Raw genomic sequence first — 20,276 nt, 5'->3', positions numbered from 1 at the left:
TGGTCATTTCTGAGATGGGCGTCCTCGGTTTCCATTATCGCCAAAAATCGGGGACAACCATCTCTAAGGTCGACCTAAATTTCGCGATTTGGGCGTCCCCGACTGTATTATCGAAACAAAAGATGGATGCCCATCTTGTTTCGATAATACGGCTTTTCCAGCCCTTTCGCCTGGACGTCGTCCGAGGACGTCCTCAGGAAAACTTGGATGCCCCTTTCGTTTATACCCCTGTTTCTGCGTTTTCTGTTTTTTTTTTCTTAACTCCATTTTCAAACACGAATAATCTACTTTTAACTTGGTTTGTCTACCTTAAGCCCTGGGGAATTATATGGAAATAGAACCAGTGCTGGGGGAACCATCTTTTTCTGTTGGCATTTCATAAATGGCATTTGAGAAACCTTGACTGGACTGGCATACTGTACAGTACTACTATTACATATCCCTGTGATTATATTAGATCTCAATCCACTCCTTGAGGCACATCCAATCAGTCTGGATTTCAGGATATCTACAATGAATATGCATGAGAGAAATGTGCATGCTATGTAACAATCCATACACATCTGTCTCATGCATATTTATTGTGGATATCTTGAAAAGCAGCTGACCAGCTGGATGTAAAAAAAAAAAGTCAGAGAGAATGAACATCATAGGAAAGCATGGTAAATATTCAGAGTGATCTACATTCTCGTGGAGTAGCTGCATGTCTACTTTTGTTATAGCCATTTGCTTTTCTTGATACAAATGGCTGCTATTGTGACTAAGGAGAACAAACTGATACATTGCAACCCCCCCCCCCCCCCCCCCCCCGGGAGACCCTATCTTTATTTCTGCTGCCAGTGGCTGGATGGGGCTTGTAAGCACATAAATATGAGGGGACTGTCTGCATGTTGAGGCATAAATAGTGGTCTCCGTTCTGTGAAAAAGAGCATCTGGAGAGAAGAAACAAAAGACCATATAGTGCTTAGTTGCTCAATCAATGACTCATATCATTAATGGTCTCCATTACAAAAACATCCTGAGGTACTTAGAGGAGGAGTAGGAAGATAGGAAAGATGTATAGTGTGTGTGTGTGTGTCTTTTTAGATAGATTTATCCACACGCTCCCCTGCATTCTAAAAAGTTCACCCAAATTTGGGTGTACAGGTGTCACATACTTGGAACATTAGGCGTGGAGGCAGAGGCTAGCATACACTTCTCTCTTCAGTTCCGGTTTGACGCACCTACACTTTGGACGCACCTACACTTTAGGCGCGCCTACTCTGATGTCAGATGCTTTCACTTTAAAATTAGGAGTTTCCCTCCTCTCTTTGCCTCAGCTACTTCTTCCTGGTATCTTCTGCGTTTCTGCTGTGATTATTGCTGTTTTACCTGGTTTTGACTCTGTTCTTAAACCTGACCTTTGCTGGATTGCTGCCTGCCCTGACCCTGTGCCTGGACCTGACTTTGCTGGATTGCTGCCTGCCATGACTCTGTGCATAGACCTGACCTCTGCTGATTATTGTCTGTCTCTGTTACCTCCTGAGTCCTGCTCTCGTCTCACTTTCCAAGTCCTGCTGGCCATCTGAACCCAGGGGCTCAACCGCTGGGGAACGGTGGTCACTGCAGGTGAAGCGTGGGGATTTCTGACTGTTGGTCTTTGGATCGGCACAAGGGCTCACTCCATTCCTGGACATTATGACAACAGGATACCCATGGGTGCAAATTAAAATCTACTATTAATTATTAGCGTTAATTGGCACAAATTTAGACTTACATATGCATTTGCCTATGTGCTGTTCCGTAATGCTGCCTGCCTACAGTGCCTCGTGCACAACCCAAAATGGGGCGTGGCCATGGAAGGGCCATGGGTGAGTCAGGGGCATTCCAGAAATGCAGATACAGAGTTATGGGTTGCATGCCAAAGTGCGAATTAGGATTTATACTTGGTTTCAGCGGTAATCAGTGCTAAGTGCTATTCTATAAAAGACACATGGAGGGGCATAATCAAAGGGGGCACCCAAGTTTTCCTGAGGGCGTCCTCACAGGACGTCCTCGGGAAGGAGCGGGGAAACCCGTATTATCGAAACAAAATGGGCGTCCACCTTTCGTTTCGATTACACGGTCAGGGACGCCCAAATCTTAACATTTAGGCCGACCTTAGAGATGGTCATCCTTAGAGATGGTCATCCCCAGTTTTCAGCGATAATGAAAACAAGGACGCCCATCTCAGAAACAAACAAATCCAAGCCATTTAGTCATGGGAGGAGCCAGCATTCATAGTGCACCGGTCCCCCTCACATGCCAGGACACCAACAGGGCACTCTAGGGGGCACTGCAGTGGACTTCACAAATTGCTCCCAGGTGCATAGCTCCCTTACCTTGGGTGCTGAGCCCCCCAACCCCCCAAAACCCACTACCCACAACTGTACAACACTACCATAGCCATTATGGGTGAAGGGGGGCACCTACATGTGGGTACAGTGGGTTTTGGGTGGGTTTTGGAGGGCTCACATTTACCACCACAAGTGTAACAGGTAGGGGGGGTGGGCCTGGGTCTGCCTGCCTGAAGTGCACTGCACTCACTAAAACTGCTCCAGGGACCTGCATACTGCTGTCATGGAGATGGGTATGACATTTGAGACTGGTAATAAATATTTTAAAAGGGTTTTTTTGAGGGTGGGAGGGGGTTAGTGACCACTGGGGGAGTAAGGGGTGGTCATCTGGTCAGTTTGGGCACCTTTTTGAGGCTTGGTCGTAAGAAAAAATGGACCAAGTAAAGTCGCCCAAGTGTTCATCAGGGACACCCTTCTTTTTCCCATTATCGGTCGAGGACACCTATGTGTTAGGCATGCCCCAGTCCCCACTTCACTATGCTTCCAACACCCCCCCCCCCCCCCCCCCGTGAACTTTGGTCGTCCCGCGACCGAAAGCAGTTGAGGATGCCCAAAATCGGCTTTCGATCATGCTGATTTGGTAAACCCTGAGAGAAGGACGCCCATCTCCTGATTTGTGTCGAAAGATGGGCGCCCTTCTCTTTCGAAAATAAGCCTGAAAGTGTCCCCCTGAGTCAGATATTCTTTATTTATACACATCCACTATACTTCAGAGGTCTTTTGATTTTATCAATAAGAGATACTCAACTTTATTTAAACACTATTTCAATACAAAACTTGCCATATAAATTCACCTTCATTAAAACCTAAATTACTCCACCCTCACTCAACATTCATTACCACATTCACTACATACCATTCTATTCAAGGGGTAACTTGTATTCCCACCTCGTGCTCATTACAAATTCATTTGACATTTTCTCAATAAAGCTTTTAACTTGCTCAAAAGTTCATCTATTCAAACCTTTCTTTGGACAATATCTAGACCTTCTCTTCATGATAGTCCTTATTACTGCATAGTCTCTTCCATTTTCTCCCTCACATTAGAGTGCATGAAGACTTTCCAGCTACGTTAGTAGCTTGCTTGTAACTTGCTGTCAAATACTTATTTCATCCACTTTATTCGGGATGTGACGAGTGACATTGGAAAGGGGAACTAAAGTCCTATCTTGTGGAGTGCCTAGTATGGATAACAAGTGAGATGACATTGGATGGCAAGCAGAGTATGCTCAATGTGGATTTACAAAGACCATATGCACCTGGGAGCAATTTCTGAAGTCCACTGCAGTGCTCCCTAGGGTGCCCAGTTGGTGTCCTGGCATGTGAGGGGGACCAGTGCACTACGAATGCTGGCTCCTCCCATGACCAAATGGCTTGGATTTGGTTGTTTCTGAGATGGGCGTCCTCGGTTTCCATTATTGCCAAAAATCGGGGACGACCATCTCTAAGGTCAACCTAAATTTCAAGATTTGGGTGTCCCCAAATGGATTATCGAAACAAAAGATGGACACCCATCTTGTTTCCATAATACGGGTTACCCCACTCCTTCGCCAGGATGTCCTGCGAGGACGTCCTCAGTAAAACTTGGGCGCCCCTTTCGATTATGCCCCTCCATGTCACTCTGGGGTTTGATCTTCTTCCATTGTTAGCAATTAACATTGTCCACTGTAGTGAATAAAGCAATCTCTTATTAATGGCTTGTTAGAATTTGTCTTCTTTCACAGCATCTTTGATTGATCCTTCAAGTGAAGGAAGATCTTTATTTCAACATCTCCTATAATGTATGGCTTCCTTGAGTTTTCACAGCCCAGATGCATGACCCTGCATGTTTAGAATTAAATCTTAGCTACCAAATTCTAGAACATTGTTCAAGTCTTGTAGGAGCCCTACTCATATTATTCATACCTTGCAGGTATCTACCCATTTACAGATTTTATCATCCGCTGCAGATATAGGATTCATAAATGCTTATTGTAGACTAAGGGGCTCATTTTCAAAAGAGAAAAAATTTCCAAATGACAAATGCAATTTTTGACACCCCAAATTTAGATGTTTTGCTTTACAGTTCATCCAGATTTCAAGAGGCATGTTGGATGCGTGGGCTGGGAGATGCGCAATACCAAAAATTAGACATTATCTGCAATAATGGAACAAAATAAAAAACATCTAGGGGCAAAATTAAGACATTTTTGGCTAGACCTGTTTTTGTCAAAACTAAGTGACCAAAAGATGCTCTAAATGACCAAATGACTACTGGAGGGATCAAGGCATAAGCCCACTTACTCCCCCAGTGGTCACTGACCCCATCCCACCTCCCAAAACTGTGAAAGAAACAGTACATACCAACCTCTATGATAGCTTCAGATGGTATGGTCAGTCCTATTAGAGCAGCAAACAGGTCCCTGGAGTAGCCTAGTGGTCAGTGCAGTGCACTGTAGAAAGGTGACCCATAACCCACTCTAACTGGTACATTGTGGTGGAAAGTGTGAGCCCTCCAAAACCCACTAAAAACCTACAGTACCTACATATAGGTGACCCCTGCAGGTATAAGAGCTATTGTATTGATGTACAGTTGGGTACAATAGAAGGGGGTAACGGTGAGATGTGTACCTGGGACCTCTTATGTGAAGTCCACTGCAGTGCCCCTTAGGGTGCCACACTGCTCTGCTGGGACGTCTGTGTGGTCAGTCTATTAAAAATGCTGGCCCCTAGATATCCCACTTGCTAGTGCACTTTTCCCTTGGACTTTTTTTTTTTTTTTTAAATGGTCCTTAAAGATAGATGCACTGAGCACAAAACCATCTGGCAAATGGCCATTTTCCAAACAAAATTTGGACATTTTTCTGGTATGAAAATGGCCATGTTTATTACTGGATTTAGATGTCATATCGAAAATGCCCCTTCATATATCACAGAAGTATTTCATCCATTTATTCGAGACCAGTCCTCGGCATTCTTAGCACTGCTATTTCATAACTAGATTATCTTCTTTGAAATCAGTAATTGATAAGCAGGTTTCCACATTGCTTTGAAGAACAGAGCTGGTGCATTGTTCCTTTCCTCTGAGAATACTCAACTGGGGTATTGTTTTCACTCAATAAGAGCTCTCAAACACTAACAGTAAAAAAGAAGACGATGGGTATGTGTCACACAGGAAACTCACCTTCTCGAGTAGTTGTCTAAGCTGTCTGCTTTTGGCATCCCTGGAACACAGATTTTGTTCTGGTGCAACCACTGTGCATATGCACCTTCCATCGGGATCTTGAGCTGAACTGTATACTTGCCAGCCTTCTTTAGGACTAATTTGGGTCTGAAAGGTAATGAGAAAGAACCAGCAATGAAAGCAAAGTTAAATACGTAAGTCTGTGTAATTTATGAAAATCATTTCATGAACAAAGCATTAAGACGTGTACTGAATTTTCAGCTTTGCTGATGTAAATTGTGATGTAGAATTTCAAGACATTTTGTAAATTATGGCCTTGCTCTTTCTTTGTATTAATACAATTTTGAAGCAAAGACAATGTAGCAAACAAGGCTTAAGAAATGTGCTTCCTGATTCATATAATGCACATAACAAAGTCTTTTTTTCATCTGTTACCAATTATTTATTGATGGGGTCTTTTACTAAAGTTTAGCTCAAGTTATCTGTAGCAGGGCCCATTTTATTCCTATGGGCCCTGCTGCAGATAACTCGAGCTAAGCCTTAGGATAAGACCCCCTGAATCAATTCCTTTTTTAATCTTGTACTTAATTGGACAGTCCATCCTCACATCCTTTTAGAACCAATTTTACCCTTGACATAAATTAAATGATTCATGCTATCAGAGGAAGTCTCTCCCTGAGCTTCGGGCAATTTTAGTTGGGCCAGAACAATTCAAGGGATTTTGTTTCTCCAAAGAAACTAAGGGGTCCTTTTACTAAGGTGCATTGAACAATGGGCTGCGCTAGTGTAGGCAAGTGTTTTGGGCGTGTGCAGATCCATCTTTCAACGCGCCTGTAAAAAAGGTCTCTTTTACATTTTGGCCGAAAATGGATGTGCAGCAAAATAAAAATTGGCGCGGGACCATTTTAGGTCTGAGACCTTATCGCCAGCCATTGAGTTAGCAGTAAGGTCTCTCATGTTAACCGTGTGGTAATCGCCTACATGCATCAAGTCGGAGTTACTGCTCAATTTTTGCCGCGTGCTACAAAATAAAATTTTCTGGTGCGCGTAGTGGACGTGGATCAAAAATGAAATTACTGCACATGCCATGCGGTAGCCGGGTGGTAACTCCAAAGTGACGCGAGTTGGACATGCATAGGCGCTTATGCGGCTTAGTAAAAGGACCCTGTTTACTAAGGCACGTTCGCGTTTTTAACGTGCCTACAATTAACCTAACCGTGTAGGTGCTTATAGTGATATTGTAGGCATGTCCACAGTTAACTTGCATACATGGTTAACGCGTGTTAAAAATGGTAGTGTGCCTGTAATGCCGCTTAGTAAACAGGGCCCCAAGAAAGGTGGGTATCCAGCTTTTTATAGAAGGGGTGGGGAAAGGTAAGAAGCAATCTTCCCTGCCAACTTAAATACTAAAATAACTATTCAATCAGAAGCTCTTTCATAAGTGCTAGTAAATTTGGGTTATTTAAGTTCTGTCCCCTCCAGAATTTTGTCTACCATACCTCTAAATATTTCAATTTGTCACTACAGCATTGGAAAGGAAAATCAGCAATATATGCCTTATAAGTATAACTTCAAAGGCAATGCCTCAGTTTTTGCAGTATTGATTTTATAGCCAGAAAGACAGGAAAAGCCATCTATCAATTGAAAGTAGGGTAATAAATACCATAATATCAACTACATAAATAGACAGCTTGTATTCTACTGATCCTGAAGTAACTTTTGATTGTGTTGTCACCCGTATGGCCAGTGCCATCGGCTTCAGTGCAATACTATATAGAAGTGAGGATAAAGTGCAGCGCTGTCCAGTGGTGTTAGACAGTAGGTTGTTAACATAGGGCCTTGTTTACTAAGGTGCACTACAAATTAGCATTCACTAACATTAGAGACACCCATATAGTCCTAATTTTTAGTGCTCGCTAAAAACACGAGCACAGCTTAGTAAACAGGGCCCATACAGTCTAATTTGCAGCTTTTTATATATAACATAAGTACATAAGTACATAAGTAGTGCCATACTGGGAAAGACCAAAGGTCCATCTAGCCCAGCATCCTGTCACCGACAGTGGCCAATCCAGGTCAAGGGCACCTGGCACGCTCCCCAAACGTAAAAACATTCCAGACAAGTTATACCTAAAAATGCGGAATTTTTCCAAGTCCATTTAATAGCGGTCTATGGACTTGTCCTTTAGGAATCTATCTAACCCCTTTTTAAACTCCGTCAAGCTAACCGCCCGTACCACGTTCTCCGGCAACGAATTCCAGAGTCTAATTACACGTTGGGTGAAGAAAACTTTTCTCCGATTCGTTTTAAATTTACCACACTGTAGCTTCAACTCATGCCCTCTAGTCCTAGTATTTTTGGATAGCGTGAACAGTCGCTTCACATCCACCCGATCCATTCCACTCATTATTTTATACACTTCTATCATATCTCCCCTCAGCCGTCTCTTCTCCAAGCTAAAAAGCCCTAGCCTTCTCAGCCTCTCTTCATAGGAAAGTCGTCCCATCCCCACTATCATTTTCGTCGTCCTTCGCTGTACCTTTTCCAATTCTACTATATCTTTTTTGAGATACGGAGACCAGTACTGAACACAATACTCCAGGTGCGGTCGCACCATGGAGCGATACAACGGCATTATAACATCCGCACACCTGGACTCCATACCCTTCTTAATAACACCCAACATTCTATTCGCTTTCCTAGCCGCAGCAGCACACTGAGCAGAAGGTTTCAGCGTATCATCGACGAGGACACCCAGATCCCTTTCTTGATCCGTAACTCCTAACGCGGAACCTTGCAAGACGTAGCTATAATTCGGGTTCCTCTTACCCACATGCATCACTTTGCACTTGTCAACATTGAACTTCATCTGCCACTTGCACGCCCAATCTCCCAGTCTCGCAAGGTCCTCCTGTAATCGTTCACATTCCTCCTGCGACTTGACGACCCTGAATAATTTTGTGTCATCGGCGAATTTAATTACCTCACTAGTTATTCCCATCTCTAGGTCATTTATAAATACATTAAAAAGCAACGGACCCAGCACAGACCCCTGCGGGACCCCACTAACTACCCTTCTCCACTGAGAATACTGGCCACGCAATCCTACTCTCTGCTTCCTATCTTTCAACCAGTTCTTAATCCATAATAATACCCTACCTCCGATTCCATGACTCTGCAATTTCTTCAGGAGTCTTTCGTGCGGCACTTTGTCAAACGCCTTCTGAAAATCCAGATATACAATATCAACCGGCTCCCCATTGTCCACATGTTTGCTTACCCCCTCAAAAAATGCATTAGATTGGTGAGGCAAGACTTCCCTTCACTAAATCCGTGCTGACTTTGTCTCATCAGTCCATGTTTTTGTATATGCTCTGCAATTTTATTCTTAATAATAGCCTCCACCATCTTGCCCGGCACCGACGTCAGACTCACCGGTCTATAATTTCCCGGATCTCCTCTGGAACCCTTCTTAAAAATCGGAGTAACATTGGCTACCCTCCAGTCTTCCGGTACTACACTCGATTTTAGGGACAGATTGCATATTTCTAACAGTAGCTCCGCAAGTTCATTTTTTAGTTCTATTAATACTCTGGGATGAATACCATCAGGTCCCGGTGATTTACTACTCTTCAGCTTGCTGAACTGACCCATTACATCCTCCAAGGTTACAGAGAATTCGTTTAGTTTCTCCGACTCCCCCGCTTCAAATATTCTTTCAGGCACCGGTGTCCCCCCCAAATCCTCCTCGGTGAAGACCGAAGCAAAGAATTCATTTAATTTCTCCGCTACGGCTTTGTCCTCCCTGATCGCCCCTTTAACACCATTTTCGTCCAGCGGCCCAACCGACTCTTTGGCCGGTTTCCTGCTTTTAATGTATCTAAAAAAATTTTTACTATGTATTTTTGCTTCCAACGCTAATTTCTTCTCAAAGTCCTTTTTTGCCCTCCTTATCTCCGCTTTGCATTTGGCTTGGCATTCCTTATGATCTATCCTGTTACTTTCAGTTGGTTCTCTTCTCCACTTTCTGAAGGATTGTTTTTTTGGCTCTAATGACTTCCTTTATCTTACTGTTTAGCCACGCCGGCTGACGTTTAGTCTTTTTTCCCTTTTTTCTAATACGTGGAATATATTTGTCCTGAACCTCCAGGATGGTGTTTTTAAACAGCATCCACGCCTGACGCAAGTTTTTTACTCTGCGAGCTGCTCCTTTCAGTCTTTTTTTCACCATTTTTCTCATTTTGTCGTAATCACCTTTTCTATAGTTAAACGCTAGCGTACTTGATTTCCTAGTTTCACTTCCTTCAATGCCAATATCAAAACCGATCATATTATGATCACTGTTATCAAGCGGCCCTCGTACCGTTACCCCCTGCACTAGATCATGAGCACCACTAAGGACTAAGTCTAGTATTTTTCCTTCTCTTGTCGGCTCCTGAACTAGCTGTTCCATGAAGCTGTCCTTGATTTCATCAAGAAATCTTATGTCCCTTGCGTGTACAGATGTTACATTAACCCAGTCTATATGCGGGTAATTGAAATCCCCCATTATTATTGTGTTGCCCAGTTTGTTTGCGTCCCTGATTTCCTTTAACATTTCCGCATCCGTCTGTTCGTCCTGGCCAGGCGGACGGTAGTACACTCCTATCACTATCCTTTTCCCCTTTGCACATGGAATTTCAATCCACAGTGATTCCAAGGAGTGTTTTGTTTCCTGCAGAATTTTCAATCTATTTGATTCAAGGCTCTCGTTAATATACAATGCTACCCCTCCACCAATCCGATTCACCCTATCACTACGATATAATTTGTACCCCGGTATGACAGTGTCCCACTGGTTATCCTCCTTCCACCAGGTCTCAGAGATGCCTATTATATCTAATTTTTCATTTAGTGCAATATATTCTAACTCCCCCATCTTATTTCTTAGGCTCCTGGCATTCGCATATAGACATTTCAAACTATGTTTGTTGTTCCTAAGTACATCATGCTTAGTACTTGACAGTATTAATTGGCAATCTTTTGTCTGATTTTTATTGTTATTTAAGGATACCCGATCTACTACAATCTCTTTTGCAACCTCACTATCAGGATACTCTATCTTCCCTGTTATGGTGATATCTTTGAAAGATACCTTATCCCGAACCATGCTCTTTTGAGCGACTGTCGGCCTTCCCCCCATTTCTAGTTTAAAAGCTGCTCTATCTCCTTCTTAAACGCCGATGCCAGCAGCCTGGTCCCACTCTGGTTAAGATGGAGCCCATCCTTTCGGAATAGGCTCCCCCTTCCCCAGAATGTTGCCCAGTTCCTAACAAATCTAAAGCCCTCCTCCCTGCACCATCGTCTCATCCACGCATTGAGACTCTGGAGCTCTGCCTGTCTCTTGGGCCCTGCGCGTGGCACAGGTAGCATTTCAGAAAATGCTACCCTGGAGGATCTGGATTTCAGCTTTCTACCTAAGAGCCTAAATTTTGCTTCCAGAACCTCTCTCCCACATTTTCCTATGTCATTAGTACCCACATGTACCAAGACAGCCGTCTCCTCCCCAGCACTATATAAAATCCTATCTAGGTGACGCGTGAGGTCCGCCACCTTCGCACCAGGCAGGCAAGTAATATCTGAATATAAGCGGGGTCAAATCTCAACCATTATGAAAAACACAATAAATATTGCCATTTGATAAGATCAAAAGTTCTCTATGTCAAGGGAAATAGCCAAGAAAGGGATAATAATATTACCTGCTAAAGTTAGCATATTGCAAAAGATCTCACATTATCAGTAGCCATTCTACTGGACATGAAGCCATTTTGTTCAAGGTGAATAATGGTAGCTAGGACTGAATAATCTCATAGCTAACACCTTAGAATAAATTTAGCAGTCAGCATTAAGGAAATATGGCAGCAAATTGCCACCTTAATGGGATCCTTACCTGTTTTTCTAAAACCATTATCCTTGGTTCTGTAGACCCCTCCCTGCCCCTTTCCCACACACACACACACATTGAGCATTGCTCAACAAACTGTTGAAACAAATTTAACGGCTTAGGGACTAGCAGTTCAGAAAATATTTGATAGATCACCATTGGGATTCCATCAGGACCCAGGGCTTTCCCATTTAAGCAGTGCCTATATTGCTGCAGTAGCCTCTTCAATACCAAATAGAGATTACAAATACTCTCTTTGTACTGTTAAGAGTATGAGATGCTAAAAAGAACAGAGCAAAAAACTCTTTTGCATACTATCTTTTGGGGATAGTTCAGAAGAATATAAATCTTCATACAAATTATGAAACCACTTCAATATCTCTTCATCCTCCAAGACCCTATCATCTTTCCTGCTTAAAATAGATTGGATATGATTTTCATTTTGTCTTCCTTTTAAATATTGGGCTAACATATGACCAGATTTGTTTGACTCACTATAATACCTGAGAATAAAGAGGACCTAGCTTTCAGGCTGGCTAGCAAATTGTAATTGTATTTAAGTTGGAGCAACACTTGATCCTCTGAATCTCACTTGTTACCCTATGCTTTTGCTTGAGTGTTCTTATTTTTTTTTTCCAGCTCTGTTTCCAGCTTACTGAATTGGACATGGGGCAGCTTCCCAGAGAAACGTATCTATTCAGCGGGTGATGGTCAGCAATGTTCCCTCTAAGGACTGAGTTGATATGAGCAAAAATGTTTCTTTGAGAGCAAAGGACTGAGTTGACATAAGCAAAAATTTTCCGTTAGATTACCCTACTCTATATTTTTATTCCCTGCTATTCTTGACTCTCATTGCAGTGGAGTTCCTTTTCTTTCCAAGTAACTTGTTTTGCTCCATTGTACACTGCTCATATATATTGAAGGGCAGTATGTCAAGACTCTAACAATGAAGTATCTCATACAGTGGTGTGCTGGAGCTGGCTCGCTCCGGCTCGCAAGATTCGGTTGTTAAATTTTGGCCGGACTTGCGAGCCGGTTGTTGGAAAGGGTGAGCCGGCTCTCCCTCCCTCCGGATCCGGTCCCTCACAGATCCTACCTTGACTATCGAATTCTTCGGGGCAGGCAGTGTTGCCTGCCCGCTGCTATCGCTGACTTTCCTTCGCCGCCTGTTTGCGCTTTAAAAATGGCCGCCAAGTCTTCCAGAGGCGGCCTCGCGAGACTTCTGTAAGTCTCGGCGGCCATTTTGAAGCGCGATCTGGCAGCGGAGGAAAGTCAGCGATGGCAGCGGGCAGGCAACACTGCCTGCCCTGAAGAATTTGATGGCCAAGGTAGGGTCAGTGAGGGACCGGATCGGGAGGGAGGGAGGGAGGAAGCAGGAGAATTTGTGAAACAAGTCGGGAGGGGGTGGCAGGGGAGAGAAGGGAGCTGCTGGACATGGATGGATGGAGGGCAGGGGAGAGAAGGGTCACTGCTGGGCATGGGTGGATGGAGGACAGGGGAAAGGAAGGTCACTGCTGGGCATGGGTGGATGGAGGGCAGGGGAGAGAAGGGTCGCTGGCCATGGTGCATACTGGGCAGGGTAGAGGAGGGGAGAGAGAATAACTGCTGGACATGGATGGAGGGAAGGGAAGAATGAGGAAGGAGATAAGATAAGGGAAAAGGAAGAGAGGAGAAAAACTGCACATGGATGAAGAAAATAGGCAGAAGCTGAAGACCAGAAATGAAGAAGAAAGGAGGAAAGGAAAGAAATAAATGGAAAGGAAGCCCTGGAAACGGAGTTAAGAGGACAGATAGCAGCAGAATCGGATACTGGGCCAGCATGATCAGAAAAACAGTCACCAGACAACAAAGGTAGAAAAAAATCATTTTATTTTCATTATAGTGTTTGGAATATGTTCCCTTTGAGAATCAGGTGCTCAACATTAAAAGTTTATATTTATTTACTTATTTATGGCATTTTATCCCACATTAAACATGAATTAGATTGGAACCTGGGATCATTTAATTTTTTTTTCCTGGAGAGAGTAATGCATTGCCCCCCCCCCCCCCCACTGGCTATAGCCAGCTCTGCAATTTTGGGGGGCACAGAGCTGGATGGGGGGCACCGAGGTGGACCGGGGAGAGCGCCTGTTAAAAATTTACCAGCACACCACTGATCACATACCATATGTAATGAGTTTATTTGCTGGGCAGACTGGATGGACCATACAGGTCTCTCTGCCATCATCTACTATGTTATGTTACGTTAAACTAAACTAAATACAGACATGCAGAAACACATATACATAAACACTAGCAGGGAGGTTGGAAAGAATTCCATTAGCCATGCTCTTTAGGCTTTCCCTATTTGTTCACGTTTAATTTAACTATATGTTTATAGCTACTCTAAACTTTACTCAGCTACTGGACATTTAGCACAGCTTAGAGGGAATATTGCTCTCCCTGTAAGAACAAAAAAAGGGGGGCAGTAGGGGCATTTTTGAACACAATAGAGAAGGACCCCTTCACTATCTTCCAGCTACCTCCCCAGTAGCTCTGTTTCTTATGGTATTATGCACACATATACTCCAGAGAACTATGCACACAAAAAAAATCTGAATGCACTCCAAAATAATATATTAAAACAGTATTTCAGAAATATATGCAGGTATTTCAACTCTCGGTTCTCAGTCAGCACTGGCTCCCCAATCCAGTATCTTCCTGTTGGTGATGTGAACAGTGATGTTCTGCAGCACTGTAACAATCGGTAACCCAAACACGGGCTTACCAATTGCTGAAAAGGCTACTGCAGCAGCCCAATGGTACTTCCCATTCCCAGTGCACCAACTTATCCTTGCCAGGTTTTACCTTGCCCATCTCTGAAAGCCTTCGAATACTAGGTGTCATAGTAGATCAGAACCTAACGCTGCTGGAACATACCATCTCAACCACCAAGAAAGCATTCTCCTCTCTCTGGAAGCTAAGGCGAGTGAAACCATATTTCCTCAGAGAAGTTTTCTGCGATCTAGTCAGATTCTTAGTCTTGAGCAGACTAGATTACTGCAATGGCATCTACACGGGGTGCACTGGCATACTCTTAAAGAAGCTACAAACCGTCCAAAACACAGCAGCATGACTCATCTATGGTGCCTCCAAGTTCACCAGTTCCAGTCCACTCCATGAGAAATTACATTGGCTTCCTGTGCAAGAGCGTATACATTTTAAAATCTGTACCCTAGTCCACAAGATACTTTATGGAGCAGCCCCAGCGTACATGGATGCCCTTGTCCACCTCCCTCCTAGAAACTCACTCAGGACTGCCCGTTCATACCTAACCCTCCATTACCCTACGTGTTTTAGGCTGAAGTATAAGACCATGTATGCTTCCACCTTTACCTACGTCAGCACTCACTTGTGGAATACCCTGCCAAAATCAGTGAGAACGGTTCCAGATTACCTGGCTTTTAGGAAATTGCTTAAGACCGGCTTATTTGAGCAAGCCTACTCCAAAAATCCTGTTCGCCCTCGTTAATCTCAGGAAGCCACCAGTATGGACTGACACTGCTATCCTGGACTGACCCATCTATTTTCTCTAACTTACTGTCCTGCTTACCCCTTTCTGTTTATTGTACCCTGTCTGTTTGTTATTCAATTGTTGTAAGCCACATTGAACCTGCCAGAGGTGGGAAATTGTGGGATATAAGCACAGTAAAATAAATAAATAAATAAATAATATCTGGTACTACAAAAATATATTTATTTTTGTAGCACCGGTGTGTACCCAGTAGTAATTGGGCAGTGACACATGCTGCCCAGTTACCGCCGAGTTAGCATGGGAGCCTTTACCACCACCTCAATGGGTGGCAGTAAGGGCTCCTCACCAAAATGGCTGCATGGCAAGTGCTGAGGCAAAAGGGGACCTCCTAAAATATCAATACACAAGGAAAAACTAAATAAGCCAGACAATATTAACAAGAAACCATGTATCTTTCACAAATACAGAATGCAGATCCCAGTATAGATTAAGTAACCATAGACTAAAAATTGAAATATGCAGACAAAAATGGAACCCCAAAGAAGCGAGACTCTGCATACAGTGCACACCAGAGAAACAATGATGCTTGTCCCCCTGTGCTGTGCAAAACAGAAAAATAACAGACGTAAACTTCAAAAACTGATATAGTCCAATCACTATATTACAAATTAACAAATACAAATGCACCCGCCTTGGGTGAATCTCTTCATAAAGGCGGTTAATAAATCCCAATAAATAAATAAAATACATATAAAACAAAACAAATGGAATATAAGATGATATTTTATTGGCCTAACTTAAAACATTTTTCAATTGGCTTTCAGAGGCCAAAACCTTCTTCCTCAGGTCAAGTCAGTAAACTGCTCTTATAGTATCCTGTCCTGACCTGAGAAAGGAGGTTTTAGTCTCCAACAGTTAGCAAAAAACATATTAAAGTTTGTCCATTGAACAGATATCTTCTTAATTCCATTTTTAATTTATATTTTGAAACCAGGCGCCTCTCTTGTGCAGCCAAGGATAGAACAATCTCCTCCAGCCACAGGCTCCCGGCACAATGAAGAAATAGATGTCCACCAGTAACTTCAATCTTAAGGACTTTTATTCCATGCAAGTTTCTAGTACACAGTTCCAACAGCAGCATAGCACATTCCAGGATTCAATACAGGCTTACAGGCTCCAGTCTGGGCTCTTTATCCAATGCATAATAAACAATAATTCAATTCCCAAGACAAACAGTTCTTTCAGTTCATCATCACAGTTCAGTCACCCAGCAGCAGTTTCTACCTTCTATCCTTTTTACCTTCAGGAGAGTTCAATATTTTAGGGACTCCTTCTATCCAAGGGTTTTCCCCTGCATCAGCTTCACAGTGAATTCAATACTTTTGGGACTTCCTCTCACCCAAGGAATTTCAGCCTGCTTCAGTACTTTAGGTACCTCCCTGCCCAAGGGCTTTCAGCCTACCACTGCTTCTCCCAGTCCTTGCTGCTCTCCCTGAACTGAACTAATGAGACTCCTTCCCACCTGCCTAATCAATCCCTGGCTTCTGCCCTCCCTGCCCAAGGGCTTTCAGCCTGCCACTGCTTCTCCCCTTCCTTGCTGCTCTCCCTGAACTGAACTAATGAGACTCCTTCCCACCTGCCTAATCAATCCCTGGCTTCTGCCTTCACAACCAATCATTCTCCACTAATTAGCTTCTCTACATACCCATACCAGCTGCGTTGAGCATGAGCCTAATGAGTAGCTCCTGCACACAGGGTTTCCTATCTCTCTTTCCCCCTAGTGGCAGCCAATCTACACCTCCTCCTAGCTTACACCCATGTCCTCCCTTATTGCAGCTAGGAGTCCAGTCCAGGTTTCCCATCTCACCCCCTGGTTCCTTGCCTGCAATGCCTTCTGGGACTTGTAGTTCAGACTGACGCTGCCTTAACCCAACTATCCTGGATGTGACTTTATCACAATTTATTAATCTTAGGTTAAGGAGTAGATAATAGTTGCTGTGGATGGGCAGATTGGATGGGCCATTTGGCACTTATCTGCTGTCATGTTTCTACGTTTCTATAAACATGTGTACCACACTATTTTATCCTAAATTAAAAATAACATTCTTTTCTCTACCTTTATTTTCTGGTCATTTACTTCTCTGGTTTCTAAGTTCCACCATCTTCTCTTAAGTCTCTTTTCAGGATTTCCTGTCCACTTGGCAATTTTTTCTCTCCTTTTCCTTTTGGCTTTCAATTTATTTTTCTGCCTCTATGTCCAGATTTTCTATCTAGTCTTCAATTTCCTTCTTTTTTGCTGTGTCTACCTGCAGGTCTCCATTTCTTTCCTTCACCCTGGCTCTCTTATCTTTCTTCTCCTTATTTCCAGTCTTTCACTAACTGCCCTCTTTGTCTCCCATTCTATACAGCATTTGTCCCCTATTTGTCCCCTTTCTTTCCACCTTCCATCATGTCCGTCCTTTCTGTCACACCCTCAAAATCTGCTCCTTTCTCTCCCCTTCCATCCAGCATCTGCCCTCTTTTTCTTCCCCTTCTATAGAGGGTCTGCCCCCTTTCTCCCCCTTTCCATCCAACACCTCCACACTCTCTCTTCCCTTCCATCAGTATCTCCCTCCTCCCTCCTGTCTCTCCACCCTCTTCCATACAGCATCTGCGCCCTCTTTCCTCCTCTCCTCTTTCTATCATATTACACCAGTGCAGTACTTTGAAATATGATAGCTATGCTTTGCACCAATTGCAAGCGTGGAAGACTGATTTTACTCATACCAATTAGATTCAGATATTCAATATCCAGGTTTTCGGCTGTGCATGAAAGCTATCCAGGAACGGTCGATATCTAGTGCCATACTTACAGTACATAGCTAACCAGGCATACTTAAGACTGCTTTTTATGCAGCAGCTCCCAGTTCTGCCCCAGACTGCACTTTCAATCCACCCCGGCACTCAGGGCCGTGCCGATGCGGTAAGCGGGGTAAGCGCCGCAGGGGGGCGCCCACCTCTGGAGGGCGCCGCCGCGGTGCTTACTCTCGCCCCGCGCTGCCGAGGCCTTTAAATCTTTTACCTGGTCGCAGCAGCGTCAGTGAAAGCGCTGCCGACGTCTCCCTTCCCTTGCACTCATTGGTTCCCTCAGTGTCCCGCCTTCTAGAAGAAGGCGGACACTGAGGGAACCAAGAGCGCGAAGGGAGATGTCGGCAGCGCTCCGCTTTCACTGACGCTGCTGCGACCGGAAGTAAAAGATTTAAAGGCCCCAGGGTGCGGAGGAAAGAGCAGAGGCATAGGCGCCCCGTATAAGAGGCTTGGGGAGGCTAAGCCTCCCTAGCCCAACCATGACCTTTAAAACCGGCTCCGGTCCCCACCTGGCAGTGTTGACGGCGTCCCCTGTGCCTTTGAGCAGCTTACCGGCACACGCAGCACTTCTCTTGTTTCTCCTCTTCGTTGCCGTCGCGTCGTCCCACCTCCCCACCCCCCCCCCCCTTCACGCGATTTGCGAACCGCGCTGCCGCTTAGCACTGCTTAAAAAAAAAATTTACACGTCAGCAGGAACAGGCTGCTTCAGCCAATCCCAGGAGCCTTCCTTCAGCCCTTGGGCGGAACACGCTGAAGGAAGGCCCCTGGGATTGGCTGAAGCAGCCTGTTCCTGCTGATGTGTAATTTTTTTTTTAAGCAGTGCTAAGCGGTTCGCGAATCGCGTGAAGGGAGAGGACAATTTGCTGGAAATGGAGGGGAAGGGAGAGAGAGGAGGATTGCTGGTTATGGATGGAGGAGGGAAGGGCAGAGAGGGACAAGGATGGACATGGGGGCCCACGGAGAGGACAATTTGCTGGAAATGGAGGGGAGGGGAGAGAGGAGGATTGCTGGCTATGGATGGAGGAGGGAAGGGCAGAGAGGGACAAGGATGGACATGGGGGCCCACGGAGAGGACAATTTGCTGGAAATGGAGGGGAGGGGAGAGAGGAGGATTGCTGGCTATGGATGGAGGAGGGAAGGGCAGAGGGGGACAAGGATGGACATGGGGGCCCACGGAGAGGACAATTTGCTGGAAATCGCGTGAAGGGAGAGGACAATTTGCTGGAAATGGAGGGGAAGGGAGAGAGAGGAGGATTGCTGGTTATGGATGGAGGAGGGAAGGGCAGAGAGGGACAAGGATGGACATGGGGGCCCACGGAGAGGACAATTTGCTGGAAATGGAGGGGAGGGGAGAGAGGAGGATTGCTGGCTATGGATGGAGGAGGGAAGGGCAGAGAGGGACAAGGATGGACATGGGGGCCCACGGAGAGGACAATTTGCTGGAAATGGAGGGGAGGGGAGAGAGGAGGATTGCTGGCTATGGATGGAGGAGGGAAGGGCAGAGAGGGACAAGGATGGACATGGGGGCCCACGGAGAGGACAATTTGCTGGAAATGGAGGGGAGGGGAGAGAGGAGGATTGCTGGCTATGGATGGAGGAGGGAAGGGCAGAGGGGGACAAGGATGGACATGGGGGCCCACGGAGAGGACAATTTGCTGGAAATGGAGGGGAGGGGAGAGAGGAGGATTGCTGGCTATGGATGGAGGAGGGAAGGGCAGAGGGGGACAAGGATGGACATGGGGGCCCAGGGAGAGGACAATTTGCTGGAAATGGAGGGGAGAGGAGAGAGGAGGATTGCTGGCTATGGATGGAGGAGGGAAGGGCAGAGAGGGACAAGGATGGACATGGGGGCCCACGGAGAGGACAATTTGCTGGAAATGGAGGGGAGGGGAGAGAGGAGGATTGCTGGCTATGGATGGAGGAGGGAAGGGCAGAGAGGGACAAGGATGGACATGGATGGGAGGACAGGACCCAGGGAGAGAGAAGAAATTGCTGGAAATGGATCTAGAGCAAGAAATGAAGAAGAAAGGAGGAAAGTAAAGAAATAAATGGAAAGGAAGCCCTGGAAATGGAGTTAAGAGGACAGATAGCAGCAGACTCAGATACTGGGCCAGCATGATCGGAAAAAGAAAGTCACCAGACAACAAAGGTAGAAAAAAATCATTTTATTTTCATTTTAGCGTTTGGAATATGTCTACTTTGAGAATTTACATCTGCTATCTTATTTTGCAATGTATAGCAATTTGTTTCTAAGAATATTGCTGACAATTCCTGTCAGTGTAGCAAGTGGTGAGCGATCATTTTCACCGGGGGGGGGGGGGGGGGGTGCCAACTGATAGTCTGCAGGGGGGCGCCAGAGACCCTAGGCACGGCCCTGCCGGCACTAACTAGAGTGTCCAGTTAAGTGTTGCTAAATATATGTTCCTGGGTTGACCAGCATGATTTCAGAAGCA

At 44.9% G+C, this 20,276-nt stretch overlaps 1 protein-coding gene across 4 annotated transcripts in view; it reads right to left on the bottom strand.

The window, feature by feature from the left end:
* OLFM3 (olfactomedin 3) overlaps nucleotides 1–20,276 on the bottom strand; it is a 129,761-nt gene that overhangs the window by 90,540 nt on the left and 18,945 nt on the right. Inside the window, exons 3-4 of one of the 4 annotated variants that reach the window (XM_030206236.1) lie at nucleotides 7,109–7,122; nucleotides 5,539–5,674 (exon numbers count right to left, since the gene is read on the bottom strand). In XM_030206236.1, coding sequence (XP_030062096.1) covers nucleotides 5,539–5,674; nucleotides 7,109–7,122 — 150 coding nt within the window. Of the gene's footprint in view, nucleotides 1–5,538; nucleotides 5,686–7,108; nucleotides 7,123–18,349; nucleotides 18,393–20,276 lie in introns of all 4 variants that reach the window. The other 3 variants (XM_030206233.1, XM_030206235.1, XM_030206234.1) reach the window with 3 other exon arrangements.

This window comes from Microcaecilia unicolor, chromosome 6, assembly GCF_901765095.1.
Source record: "Microcaecilia unicolor chromosome 6, aMicUni1.1, whole genome shotgun sequence".
NCBI classification, from domain to species: domain Eukaryota; kingdom Metazoa; phylum Chordata; class Amphibia; order Gymnophiona; family Siphonopidae; genus Microcaecilia; species Microcaecilia unicolor.
The sequence above is the reverse complement of the archived record's forward strand: the minus strand, read 5'-3'. Positions and strand labels throughout refer to the sequence as shown.